Here is a 14895-nt window from a genome sequence, read left to right as displayed (position 1 = left end):
GAGATCAGAGATTGAGTGATCTTGCTGGAACCAGTGTTTCAGTGAGCAGATTTTGCTCTGTAAATTCCACACAGTCAATGCTGCCTTTCCACATTTGCTGAGAATAAACAAATGGGACAATAATTGGCTGAACTGGATTCGTCCTGGCAATTTTCCACCGTTGAGTACACGCTAGTGTTGACATTGGAGTGAAAAACTTGAATAGAGACACGACTAATACTGTAGCACAGGTCTTTATGGATGTTGTCAAGAAAAATACAGATTGTTAGAGAGTGGCAGGCAAGAGGTGAGCATTTTCATGGGTGTTAAAAGCAAGGGAGAAGAACACTGTATGAGGTGAGGGTGGAGAACAATATTGGACTGAGGGAGTGAGCAGAACACTGTCACTGTGAGGGAGGGAGGAGAACACTGTCACTGTGAGGGAGGGAGGAGAATATTGTCAATCTGAGGGAGGAGGGGAAGATATCAGGAGTTAGGGAGGAAGACTGAACACTCTGTGGGTGAGGGGGAGAGATTCCAGTGTAAAATAGTGAGATGCGCCTTCTGACCATGTTGACACTTAATTCCTGCTGGAGCCAACATTGAAAATTGATGGTGAGAGGCCAAATTAAATTGCATTCTGCTTCAGACATGCTCTCTCGAATGCCTATCTTAAGAACTGTAACCTAAAATATGAGCTAAAAAGCTTCTGCACTGTAAGCAAATGTGCAAAAGCAAATGTTTTATCATCTCCTCTGAAGAGTGGCACCTCCAAGAGTGGCTTCTTCAACAGTGCACCACTCAGTTCTACACTGAATTGCTGGTCTATATTGTTTGCTTATGGCTTCAGATTGGGTTTTGAACCTGCAACCTTGTACCTCAAAGCTGAGATGGAAACCACTGAATCTGGACCTACGCCAGTGAGAGGCAAAGGAGCAATCAGTTCTGAATTTATCTTCCATGCTCCATCTACTTTCCATATTACATCACATTATGGTCATTCTCAAATTGTCAAAACTTGACACAAACCTTGATTTCCATAGGTTGACATCTTGAACAAAGGTAGCTTGTTCTGCTCAATAGGTATATAGGGTTTATTGCATGCATTACATAAGCATAATGGTTTATTTACTAACATGGAACACCATGGGTGAAACATTCCCAGCTTGACTGGATTACTCAGTGCACAAGCTTAAAAAATGTATTTGTAGGTTTTGCTAGCAAAGCCAACATGGATTGCCCAACTCTCAATGCCCACAGTAAGTGGTGGGTTTCTTGTTGAACAGTTGCAGTCTGTTTGGGAAATCATACTACAGTACTGACAAAGAAAGGTATCCAGGATTTTTACACAGTGACAATGGAGGAACAGTGTTATATGTCTAAGTCAAGATAGTGTGTGGCTTAAGACAGGAAGATAGAGGTGATCAGATTCCCTTATACCTGCATCATGCTGTTTTGGGTGACACAGTCTGTGTGCTTTGGAAGTGCTGCTGAAGAAGCCGAAGTGTACCTATTGTTAATACACCGTATCCTTACTAGGCCAGTAATGGAGAGTATTAATTTAGCCTAAAGGATATGATGTTGATCAAACACAGTTTTGACCAGGATGCTGACAAGCTTCTCGAATGGTGTTGCAGCTCTATCCATCTTGGCAACAGGACATTAATCAATTACATTCCGACCCATGCTTGCAACAGTTACTAATTTCAAAAGTACTTAGTTTGCTGCGAATATGGTAAGGCTGTAAATGGTGCCATACAAAATGCAAGATTTTCTTTGTGGATTTTGAAGAGATTTTAGGGAATCAGGAAGAGAAGTCACTTGTCAGAGGATATCCAGCATCTGTCATGCTCTACTAGCCACAACATAAGGCCATATGATGTATGTGCAGAAGTAGGCTATTTAACCCATTGAGTCTCCTCTGCCAATCAATGAGCTCATGGCGGATAACCCTCAACTCACTTTCCTGCCTTATTCCCATAACACTCGATTCCCTTATTAGCGAAGAATATATTTAAAAACTGAGTCTCTACAACCATCTGTGGTAAAGAATTCCACAGATTCATTGTTCTCTGAGAGAAGAAATTCCTTCTCCTCTGTGTCTAAAGTGGGTGACCCCTTACTCTGAGATTATGCGCTCTCATCCTAAACTTTCTACAAAGGGAAGCAACCTCTCAGCACCTATTCTGTTAAGCATCTTGATTGTTATACATGTTTTAAAAAGATTGCATCTCATTATCCTAAGCTTCAATGAGTTTAAACTTCAAAGGTTTTGTCTAATTAGCGACTTGTATAGTTCTAGCAAGGCTTCCCTATTCTTATACTCCATTTCTTTTGAAATAAAGGTCAACATTCCATTTGCCTTTGCTATTACCTGCTGAACTTGTACACTACCTTTTGTAATTTATGCAGGAGGAGCCGCAAGTTGCTGCATCGAAATAATATCCAGATCCTCTGTTTTTCCTGCTGAAGTGTGCAACCTCACAATTTCCCATATTATAGTCTATCTTTCAAGTTTTTACCTATTCATTTAACTTGACCATATTCCTCTGCAGACTCTTTTTGTCATCATCACCATTTGCCTTTTTGTGCCATCCACAAACTTGGTTATGGTACAGTCACTTCCCTCGTCTGAATTATTAAGCATTGAGTTAATACAATTCAAGTAACTGAGGTTCCAGCTCTAATCCCTGAGGCACTCCATTACTGACAGGTGGCTATCCTGAAAATGCCCCCCATTTATCCCAACTCTCTGACTTCTATTAGCTAAAGTCAGAACTCACATGACTCCAGGTTATAGTCTAACAAGTTTATTTGAAATCACAAGCTTTAAGTATGCTGCTCCTTTGTCAAGTGATGTGAGACGTCCTTCACCTGATGAAGGAGTCGTGCTCTGAAAGCTTGTGATTTCAAATAAACCTGATGTCGTGTGACTTCTGACTTGGTCCACCCCAATCCAACGCCAGTATCTCAACATCATTCTGTTAATTAGCCAGTTCGCTTTTCATGCTAGTATACTACCCTCAATGCTGTGGGCACTTTTTAAATAGCTTTATCTACAATACCTTATCAAATGGCTTTTGGAAATTTATGTGGCTAATCCCACTGCGTCACTTGTCAATGGTGATGGCACTGGATTCATATACATGACATGGGAAGATAACGCGACTGAATGCGAAAGTTTTCCAGTCTTTTTTTGAAGTTTGTCATTCTCTGGTATAGAAGGGTGAGCTTTAGATTACATTTATCAGCCCACATCTGATTGACATCAAGATCTTACCGAATGCAAACATGGACTGCACAATTACCTGAGAAAGTGCAAATGAAACTGAACACAGTGCAATTATTAGCGAATAGCCCCAGTTCTGAATCTATGGTGGCGATAATTTATTGGTGAAGCATCTGAAGACTGTTGGGTTAAGGACACCGCACTGCTATTGTAATACTTCAATGTCTGGCCTCCAGCAACCATTATCAACTCCCTCAGCGCAATAATCACTCCGCTCACTAGAGATTTTACCTCTATGTCAACTGACTTTAATTTTACAAGAATTCATTGTACTACACTTATTGTACATAATTAGTGAGAAAGTGTTGAATATACTAGTAGTTTTGTCAATGCTGGTTTGAATGCTAAAATCGGAAATCCAAAGATCAAATACATAAGCTCAATTTTTGACCCTTTTAAAATTTTGTGTTCTAACTTTGAGCCAGTATTTTGTACTGCTGCCCAAGTGGATACATTTGTAGTGCAGCCAAATGAGTTGATTGTCAATGTGCAAATCCTTCCCATGCTAAATGCAAGTGATCAAAGAAGAGAGATTTCACACCAGCCAACTGACAGAAAGAGTTGGAGCTCTTACCGACACCACCATAGCTGTAGGCTTTTGATAAGGCACTGTGAAACATGTATTCAAACGTGCATATCGCTGCAGCAACTCCTATATCCCGGGTGGACCCTTCTATTTCATAACTAGACAAAGGCTTCAATCCCATTTTCAAAGGATAACCTAAAATGCACCGTGTGACATCTTTCAACATTTTACACCAATCATTCTATATCTATTCCACATAAGATGGTCAGATAACTGCTATTTGGTATAGAATTATAAACTGTTTTATTTGATGACTTCTGTGAGGCTTTGATTTGATGCTACCCAAGGTTTACCTGCACAGTATGCGTAAGACCTTTTATCAAGTATGTGAAATCAAGTGGCAGAAGTGAAATGCTTGCACCAATTGGATAGAATAGACAGTCAGAGTCTGTTTTGAATAGAATGGATAGTCAGTCTTTTTTCCCAGGGTAAAAATGTCAATTACAAGGGAATATAGTTTTAAGGAAAAAGGGGACAAGTTTAAAGAGATGAGAGAGGTGAATATTTTACACAGTGGGTGGTAAGTGCCTTGAATATTCTGCCAGAGGAGATGGTAGAAGTAGATAATTTAGCAACTTTTAAGAGGCCTCTTAACAGATCTCTGAATAGGCAGGGAATAGAGGGATATAGGCCTTGTAGAGGCAAAATGTTTTTAGTTAAGAAAAGTGTCATGTGTCAATGAAGGCTGGACGGGTTGAAAGACCTGTTCTTGTGCTGTACTGTTCTTTGTTCTAACCTGTACTTCATATGTCTCCTGTCAAGTAACCTATGGCCGACAGTTTGCAAATAAACAGACAGGGAAGTCGGGTAATGGCAGTAAGCATTAGTAACAGATATCTCATCACACAGGTACAAATGCATTATAGATGTTAAATAGGAATCTGAAGAGAAATGTTCTATCAGAAGACAAACTGAAATTAAAGGAGACTTCATTCACTGATTTAAATCATCCTGACAATTTCCCCTTTTAGTGCTGGAAAAAAAAAATGAGTCAGTTCACTACGTATTATTCACAACATATGAAAAATGTTTGTTTATAGATACAAGTGAAAACACTGCCTTCAGATGCCTATTAATAATAAATATTTTAATAGTAACTTACGATTGCTGTTAACACATTGAACTTCTGGGGTTTGGATGCCTGGCCCACATTCACTATCATTGTCGGGTGAACATTCTCCCAGTTTCACAACCTCCCAAGAGTAACAAGATGGGTCATCACAGGGAATAGCTTCAATTAAGTGTGGACAATTCCCTGCACCACCAGTAGGCTCATTTGCAATTTGTCGTTTCCGCAGTTTAAATCCTTTAGGAAGGAAACAATTTGTTTTTAATTGATCTGTTCACAAATTAAACAGTCAATCATAGAAAGCGGACTCAGCTTACTACTTTTTCACTGTCAGTATATAGGTGAAATCTTCAAAATAATTTGTAGTAAGTGTGGATCATTTCAGCCAAGGAATTATAAAAACAGAGATAATGGGAACTGCAGATGCTGGAGACTTCCAAGATAATAAAATGTGAGGCTGGATGAACACAGCAGGCCAAGCAGCATCTCAGGAGCACAAAAGCTGATGTTTCGGGCCTAGACCCTTCATCAGACTTGTTTTTATAACTTGACCTTATAACTTCTGCTCTCGTAGAATTAAATGAAGCCTGGAGGATTTGCAGCTCCTACATATTTCATCATTGCATTCATTAAATCTTATTAAAATGTCACAGTTCTTTGAAAAGAATTTGCACTTTTTTGTTAGAATCTGCTTTTACAACTATAAGAAAGTCTATTTAGTATGAAGTTTGAAAAATACAATGAGGTTGTTCTGTGCACTAGCTGTTGTGAAATTTTAAACTCATTCAATCAAGGCATATTTATGATTTGATTATGCTTACTGCACTGATGAGGAAAAAAGTGAGAAAAAGGGAAAACATTCAGTGCATGTGTTTTATAGCTTCTGTTTTAATTTTACTTCCTACTCAGTTCTTCTTCAGTTGTTCAGACATTTTCTATTTCCAAGGTTATGCTCTCTAACAATTAATTTATATTCAAATAAGTAATAATTATTTCATTGGTTACAGCCCTTGTAATGATAGATTCATACAGTCATGCAGCCCCTTCAACTCATCAACAATAACTACCACGAAAGACACGCTAATCTCTATTTCTTGCATGTGTCGCATATCCTTAAATTTTATGATATTTGAAGCACTCATCTGAATATTTTTTAAATGTTCTGAGGTTTCCAGCCTCCATTACCTTCCCAGGCAATGAAATCCAGATTCCCACCACCTACTGGGCTAAAACGTTTTCTCCCCAAATCGCCTCTGAATCTCCTGCCCCTTACCGTAAAACTTTGCCCTCTCGTGTTTAATCCCTCAACCAAGAGGAATAGCTGTTCTTTATTCATTCTGTCCATACCCTCGTAATCTGATTTTTCTCAATCATGTTCCCCCTCAGTCTTCTCTTCTCTAGAGAAAACAATCCAAATCTATCCAGTCTCTCCTTATAGCTCAATTTCTCCATCCCAGAAAATGGTTCTGACCCGAAACATGATCCCGCTCCTCTGATGCTGCCTGGTCTGCTGTGTTCCTCCAACTTCACACTGTGTTATAACACCCAGGTGATCCTCCTCTGAACCCCCTCCAGTGTTAACACATCCTTCTTGTAGTGAGGTGACCAGAATTGCAGAGGTACTCCAGCTATGTCCTAACCAATGTACTGTACAACTCCAGCATTACCCCCTTGCACTTATACAGGGCGCCATGACTAATGAAAGCAAGTGTCCTATATGCCTTCTTAGCTACTCTATTCATGAGCTCTGCCAACTTCAGGGATCTGTGAATAATTACCCCAAAATCCCTCTGTTTCTAAGCTACCAGTGTCCTGCCATTTGTTAAACAGTCCCTCATCTTGTTTTTTCTTCAACAATGCATCACTTCCCACTTATCAGGGTTAAACATCATCTGCCATTGGTCTGCCCATTTAATCAACCTATGTATATCTTCCTGTAACCTACTACCGTCTTTTCTGCCATGCACCACTCTACCAATCTTGGTGTCGTCTGCAAAGTTGCCTAACATTCCTCACACATTTTCATCTATATATTTATATTATTTATATAATCAAAATTATATATTTATGTTATCAATTAGTATTGCACCTTGTGGTCTACTGTTGGACACCAGCCTCCAGTCACTCAAACAACCTTCTACCATTACCCTTTGCGTCCTATTGCTAAGCCAGTTTCTGATCTGTATTGCCAAGTTTCCTGCATGTGCTTTAACCATCTCAATCAGTCTCATATGTGGGATCTTGTCAAAAGCTTTGCTGAAATCCATATATACCACATGAACTGATCTTCCCTCATCCTCACACTTGATCACATTTTCAAAAAATTCGAACAAATTTGTTCAACATGACCACCCTCTGACAAAGCCATGCTAACCATCCCTAATGAACCCATACTTTTCCAAGTAGGTATTAATTCTGTCCTTCAGAATTTTCTCCAATAGTTCCCTTACCACTGATGTGAGACTCATCAGTCTGTAATTTCCTGGTCCATCTCTAGAACCCTTTTAAAACATAGAATCACATTTGCCACTTCTCCTGTGTCCAGAGATGAATTTAAAATTTGTATCAGAGCCCCTGCAATTTCCTGCCTCGCCTTCCACATCAGCCTGGAATGCAATTCATCCAGGTCAAGTGATCCGCCTGTTTTTAAGCCCAACAGGGCCTCCAATACTTCCCCACTTCCTATGTCAAATTGTGCAAGCTCCTCAAAGTTCTTTTCCTGATTTTGCTTTGGTTTCTTACCTTTCTTTCCTTGTGGATTGTCACAGCTTTCATAGGTACATGGACCCCAAGCAGACCAGGATGATACTTCACACTCAATGGGGCATGCAATCTGACACAACTGTGTGGTGTTTGGTGTGGGTCCATTACACAGCTTGTCGACAACAGGCTTTTCAACTAGTAGTTTAAAGGGAGAAAAAAAGTATTGCTTTACATATTAAATATAACACACAAAGTATAAACTCTTATTCAACTATGCTTCCTTTAGTGTCTTGCAATTGTCAAAATAAAAGGCTATCAACATTCAGACAGAATGTATACTTAGAATGGTGAGTTGAAACCTTAAATTTAATCAGGGAGTCAGCAAATTGAAATAGGAGCTAGTTCCAAGTGTTGAACCCACTTTCCAAGGGGGTGGCAGTAATTATTGAGACACTTTGCATTCACCTTTCCCCCTTACAACCCTAACTCCCCCACCAATGAGCCCATCATTTCAGCCTGTCCAACAGTCCTGACAGAGGTGAGGAAAACATTGTCTGCTATCCCTCAATAAAAGGAAGATGTCTGCTCAGCTTCACAAAATTCTGATGTGAATCCTATTCCGACTGAATGGGCCGTTCTCAACCTGCAGATCTTTGGGCACATGGGACAAGATATTCCACAAGATAGTGGAAATCAGAGTGTAAGATTTCCTTCCTTTCCACCTCTGTTTCAACTCTGCCTCATTGTTGCAGTGTTTGGGTTCAAAAGAAGACACAGTTTAATTGTGTGCAGTTGTTCCCACTTTGAATGACTGGAGACAAGCTCCTTTCAGTTTTTAATGTCTGTGCCATTATGTTTCATTAATAGCTTTAGAATATTTTTGTACCATTTTCTTTGCCTTGGATGGTATGTCATCATCAAGGGCTCAGTTGTTTATCCAGATTCAATGGGAGGATCATCACACAAACACTTCTTGAAATAGTTTTGCAAGCATCTGGGTAAATCTCCTACAGAACCAACTTCACTGATTTGGTTCTATATGCTGGTAATTGGAAAGCAACTCCTCTGACATGGAACCCCTGTTTTGTTGCATGAACGGAGCAGTAATAGGCCCTTAGTTTACAACAATTGGCTTCGATGGTGTGCTCACCCTCCCAGCTGGCAGCCAATTGGTCCTCAAGCTATCTCACTGAAAACGACTCAGGGTACAAATCATGGTGGAAAACCAGCACAGAAGCTGTCAATATCAAATATTACACCCATCCCTCTCAGATCACAATCTTCAACCATGCACTTGCAGTTTTTATGGCAAGGTGTTCATTTTAAACTTTGTTTGAAAGTCAACTAAAGTGACACTCGATCTTTGTTTTCGACCACATATAATACAATGAAGTAGATAACAACTATATTTGAGACCATGGCAATAATGTGAGCTCTCTGGCCATTTTTGTGACCCTGCTGTGTATCTGTTATGCTTCAACTGAACAGGGACTAATTATCTTGCTCAGTTGCGCAGTGGCACTCATCGGACATGAAGGTTGAAATATTCCTTTAGCTCAGGGGTAAAAGAATTTCAGGTGGAGCAACATAAACCATGCAGATGAGGATTTTGATGCCTTCTCCCTCGGAGGTTGGGTGGTATCTCCAGGCTGGGTCTATGTCACTGAGACTGCATTTACATGGAGGTTCCTAAACTGCATAACGTCCTAAGCCTGCAGTGGCATTCACATATATTGGTACGGTGGCTAGTTGCTAGCATTGCTGCCTCACATTATCATGGTCCCAGGTTAAATTCCACTCATGCACAACTGTCTGTGTGCAGTTTACACATTCATGCCACATTCGCGTGGGTTTCCCCCATGTGCTCTGGTTTCTCCCAACTGACCAAACAGGTGGATTAGCCATGGGAATTGAAGGGTTACAGGGACATAGTAGGAGCTTGAATCTGGGTAGGATGTTCTTTATAGGGTTGGTATGGACTTGATAGGCTGAATAGCCTGCTTTCACATAGCAGGAATTCTGTGATTCAAAGGGATAGGGACTGTGCAGGATGTAAAGATTGAAAGGTGAACATTTTGACCATTGTTGCAGGGTCCAGTCATGAAAAGGCAGGAGATGCTTGGAATTGATACATCAGACATAAGATTGCCTCTGTTTAAGAGAAAAGGGACGCATTTCTCACAAACATTCACGCTAAAATCTTATTTGACAAGGGGCATATGTGTCAGACAAAATTGATACCAGTCTTGTTAAAACAGGCACTGTGAAGATCATGAAGAATAAAATTGAGAAGCCCTAATTCAGCTCGTTGGTTTTCTGCAGAAAGAAAATCATAAAACATTGACCATGATATTCTATCCATCATATACACCTAATCTTTGCAACCTTGAGCAGATACCTTTTGTAATGAAAAGCATCCTTATACGCGTGGGCAGGACTTCCAGATTCGAAGTTCAGATGCCATTTTGGCTGGGCTCAGAGTTCTTAAATTTTCTGGAACATTCAGGACACTTTTCCCTGAGGGTGAGGTTGAAACAGCCTTGGATCTGTCTCGCCATTGAAGTGAAAGCCCAGGCCATATTATCATGTCACAAGGAAGATGGAGAAAGTGCAAAGGCTAGAATATTTCAAAGTAGATTCTTGATCACTCAGGGAGTCGAGGGCAGGAAGTGGATGTGAGGAATAACAGATCAGGCATGATTTGTTGAATGGGAGAGCAGGCCCGAGGGGCTGAACGGTCTATTTCTGTACCTATTTCTTGTGGCCTATTGTCTTCACGTCAATATTATTCTAACTGCTCTGACAATTTATCTCAACTAATAATAGTCCTTATAGTGCCACACATGTTGTCTATCCACAAATTTTCTTTTCAGCTCATTGGCAAACTGGCTTTTAGATGGCCCTACCAAACCTTGAAACAGGACAACCTCAATCCACTGATAGCCGCAGACCCCTCTCTTTCAGCACTCAATAATATTTACTCTCTTCTCACCCTCAGATACAGCATTCACTCCACTCCTACATCCCCTATTAGTGTTCACATTCATCCTTCACCCCCAGGCAATGTGGGGTTGAACATTCTGGAGACGGTTAGTTGATGTTCGTCCTGGGATATTTTGATGCTCAAACTGCGTTGTACAGAGTGACAGTCCTGAGCAAGCTTTATACCTGCGATGAAAGTTTTTTCGAGGTAAATTCATGTAAAAACAGGGCAAATGCAGGTCTCAACTGACCAAGTTTCCACAGAAACTAGGAAAAAGAATAGGCCATTTACCCCTTCAAATCTGTTCCGCCAATTAATAAGATCATGGCTGAATTGTGGCTTAACTCCATATACCTGCCTTTGGCCCATATCCCTCAATACCTCTGCTTAACCAAAAACATATATCTCTGATTTAGCGTAAACAACCAATTGAATGTCAACTGCCATCTGTGGACCAGAATTCCAAACTTCTACTACCTTTTGCGTGTAAAAAATGCATCCAAACATATCTCTTGAATGGTCTTATCCTTTTTTTTAGACTATGTACAGAGTTCCGGAATCCCCAATGAGTGAAAATAGTTGATATTTATCTATGCTGTCATTATCATAGAATCTCTACAGTGTGGAAACAGGCCATTTGGCCCAACAAGTCCACACCATCCCTCCAAAGAGCATCCCACCCAGACCCATTACCCTACTCCTGCATTTCTCCATGTCTAACTCACCTAAACTAAACATCCCAGGACACTATGGGCAATTTAGCATGCCTAATCCACCTACCATGCACATCTTTGGACTGTGGGAGAAAATAGGAGCACCTAGAGGAAACCCACACAGACATGGAGAGAATGTGCAAATTCCACATAGTCACCTGAGGGTGAAATCAAACCCAGGCCTCTGGTGCTGTGAGGCAGTAGTGCTAACCACTAAACCACCGTGTTCTGGAAGACTTTGATCCAGTCACCTGTTAACCTTCTAAATTCTATATTTCTATATTCTCTCCTCTTAATCCCTGAAAGTCCAGGTATCATTCTTGTAAACCTATGTTGTACCCTCTCTAAGGCCAATGTATTCTTCCTGGTACCCAGATATGCTTGCAGCAATCCAGGAAATGAACAGGGTGGGGGGGGGGCGGTGGCACGGTGGCTCAGTGGTTGGCACTGCAGCCTCACAGCGCCAGAGTCCTGGGTTCGATTCCAGCCTCGGGCTTCTGTGTGTGTGGAGTTTGCACATTCTCCCTGTGTCTGCGTGGGTTTCCTCCGGGTGCTCCGGTTTCCTCCCACAGTCCAAAGATGTGCAGGTTAGGTGGATTGACCATGCTAAATTGCCCATAGTGTTCAGGGGTATGTGGGTTATATGGGGATAGGTCTGGATGGGATGCTTCAAAGAGCGGTGTGGACTTGTTGGGCCAAAGGGCCTGTTTCCACACTGTAGGGAATCTAATCTAATATCTGAATCTCCCGTTGTAAAAAGTATGGAGTAGCCCAGGCAGGGTAAAACTGGCAACCAGAAGTTTAAACTTGCTGTGTAAGTGCTGCAGTTGTGCAAACATCACCATTTCCTCAGGGAATTGGTGCACATCAGCAAAGTAGGTTGAGTGAGATGTCACTTACCATTTTATAAGACTGCAATCTTTTTTTTATAGGAATCTGCTTAGATAAGCAAAGAATCAGAACAGAATACCTCTATGAACTGCAGGATGGAATAGAAATGAAGAAGATTACTTCATTAACCTTGGAGTCAGAGATCAAAGAATTGGGAGATTATATTAATGCAATGAAGACATAAGAATGGAGAACTAGTGAAGAATGTTAATTTGAATGAAAGGATTGAAAGGGAAGCAGTGGGGGAATCTGGGAAAAATAATGCTGTGAACTGGAAACATGGAAAATATGAGAACGTGTGACAGGGATGTGAACGTGGATGAAGGATGCAAGGATGAACTGAAAGGGAAAGTGAAGAGTCCAAATGTAAACTGGGAAATTGGGAGAACAATGCACATTGTGTCACTTTGTCAATCATATAACTGTTCTGTGCTGTACTGTTCTATGTTCTATGTTCTATAACTGTTCAAAAATAATGAATAAACTATATTTAAAACACAGGTAGATTTTGATTTTGAGGAATGGAGTTAAAATGGGTCTAACTTCGACAAAAATAAACAGCAGAGATGTAAAATGGATGCCAATTCACCGTCAGGAACACAGCAGGCCAGGCGGCATCAGCGCAGCAGAAAAGTAGACATTTCGGGCTAGGACCTTTCTGAAGGGCCTCGACCCATAGCGTCAACATTCCTGCTCCTCTGATGCTGCCTGGCCGGCTGTGTTCGTCCAGCTCCTCACTTCGTTATCTCTGACTCCAGCATCTGTAGTTCTTACTATCTCACCAATTCACTGTCATTCACGTTACACTACTACATATGGTCAAATCCATTTTATGAAGAAGTGACCTGTAAATGACATGTAAACAAAACATATGAAATGTAATATTTCAAAATCAACAAGTTTATATCTATAGCTGCAGCACAAACCATGCAGCACTGCATATGCAGACTGCCTCTCCAGTTATAATGGGAACTGCAGATGCTGGAGAATCCAAGATAACAAAGTGTGGGGCTGGATGAACACAGCAGGCCAAGCAGCATCTCAGGGGACAAATTGTCTGATGAAGGGTGTAGGCCCGAAACGTTAGCTTTTGTGCTCCTGAGATGCTGCTTGGCCTGCTGTGTTCATCCAGTCCCACACTTTGTTATCTCTGCCTGTCCAGTTATGCCCAGTTCTAATCTTAATGTTTAAGACAGACTGTCATTCGAGCTTAGAATACTTGTCAATTACATGTTTTTCAGACTTATAAAAAATCACTGCTGAAAATATCTCTAACCATATCTGTTAGGATTACAAAATACTCTTGTTGCTGTTCAGATTGCACAAGAACAGAATTACACAACCTCCTGAATAACACACTTGTTTGGAAACAGTGTCAGAACAACCTGTCATGATTGGCTCTTTAATTGTTTAAATGAATTCCAACAAAACAAATTTCCTGTAATTATATACTTCTTACTTCAAAAGTGATTGATTGAAAGAATGCAACATTAAGTTGCCCCTGGTTCTGAGATACACTTTCTGAAATAACAGACAACAAATACTTTGTGAATTCCTCAGTGGTGAATCCTTTTTATACAAAGCCTCATTTAGGCAGCAATTGCTTTGAACAATCTGGAATTTGGAAACAAGAGAAATTTTTCACTATGAAACAAGTTTATTGCACTCTACCCTACTCGATCAACTGAAAAATTAAATGCAATGACCCTGAAATTATACTGTATGAAAAATAGCAAATAAAGCCTTTGTTTCAATTTTAACAAAATCTTCTACTCACTTACGAAAAAAGTTGGCATATTTCATAAAATAACAGAAATTATATGTTGATGTAAATGTTTTGCTTGGTTTCATTTGCACAGTATAATTCCGTTTGCAATGTGTATCAGTCACAGACTCGACAATGCCTGTCATCAGTAGAATTTGAAGTGGCCCATTTCTTCAGAGGAGTGACAAAGGGAAAAGAAATGCCCTCTCAGGGAATAAAATCCTTAGAATTTTTTCTTTTTTCACATAAATGAATTCACATGATCAGTCTAAACATTCAAATTCTTACCTTTGCACAAGTTAAATTTTGTTGGATAACATTTGAATAAGCTTTTCCCTGGACTATAGCTCAGCTCATACTAGTGTCTATGAATATTAGTATTTGAGACAGAAGATCTCCAAGAACTGAATATTTTTTAATATATATTGAAAGAGTTCACAAGCTAACAAAGTATACTATGTAGTGTTTTAGCCTTTCTGATGGAAGATTCTGGACCTTTTTTTGGTAGTTTAGGACAAATAACTGTAGTTTGGAGAGAAACCTTCCAATTTTTGTGCCATTTTTGAGCAGTTCTGCCAGGGGTCTTAGCTGAAGCTGGATGTGTAATGCAGTTTCTCCTAGTTTCAAACCAGAAGCGCTTGAATGGATCATTGAAACTGACAGAGTTTAAGCATATTCTGAGGAAGAGTCATCGGACCTGAAACGTTAACTCTGTTTTTCCTTCACAGATGTTGCCAGACCTGCTGAGCTTTTCCTGCAACTTTGTTTTTGTTCCTGATTTACAGCATCTGCAGATCTTTCGGTTTTTTATAGCTTTTAAGCTGTGTTAAATGAAAGCTCCAGGAGAAGACTATCAGGTTCTTCAACGTGGGCATTGAAGTCACATGTAAATTGAGTTTACAGACACAATGGAGAGG

The 14895-nt window shown here is 40.2% G+C and overlaps 1 protein-coding gene across 1 annotated transcript in view; it reads right to left on the bottom strand.

Moving 5' to 3' along the window:
- Positions 1-14895, bottom strand: part of LOC125464190 (thrombospondin type-1 domain-containing protein 7A-like) — a 561444-nt gene that overhangs the window by 130884 nt on the left and 415665 nt on the right. The window contains exons 9-10 of the mRNA XM_059654908.1: positions 7666-7821; positions 4957-5160 (exon numbers count right to left, since the gene is read on the bottom strand). Of these exons, the coding sequence (XP_059510891.1) occupies positions 4957-5160; positions 7666-7821 (360 nt within the window). The remainder of the gene's footprint in view (positions 1-4956; positions 5161-7665; positions 7822-14895) is intronic.

Source organism: Stegostoma tigrinum, chromosome 2, assembly GCF_030684315.1.
Source record: "Stegostoma tigrinum isolate sSteTig4 chromosome 2, sSteTig4.hap1, whole genome shotgun sequence".
In the NCBI taxonomy this organism is placed as follows: domain Eukaryota; kingdom Metazoa; phylum Chordata; class Chondrichthyes; order Orectolobiformes; family Stegostomatidae; genus Stegostoma; species Stegostoma tigrinum.
Note: the sequence above shows the minus strand (reverse complement) of the source record. Positions and strands in the feature narration are given on the sequence as shown.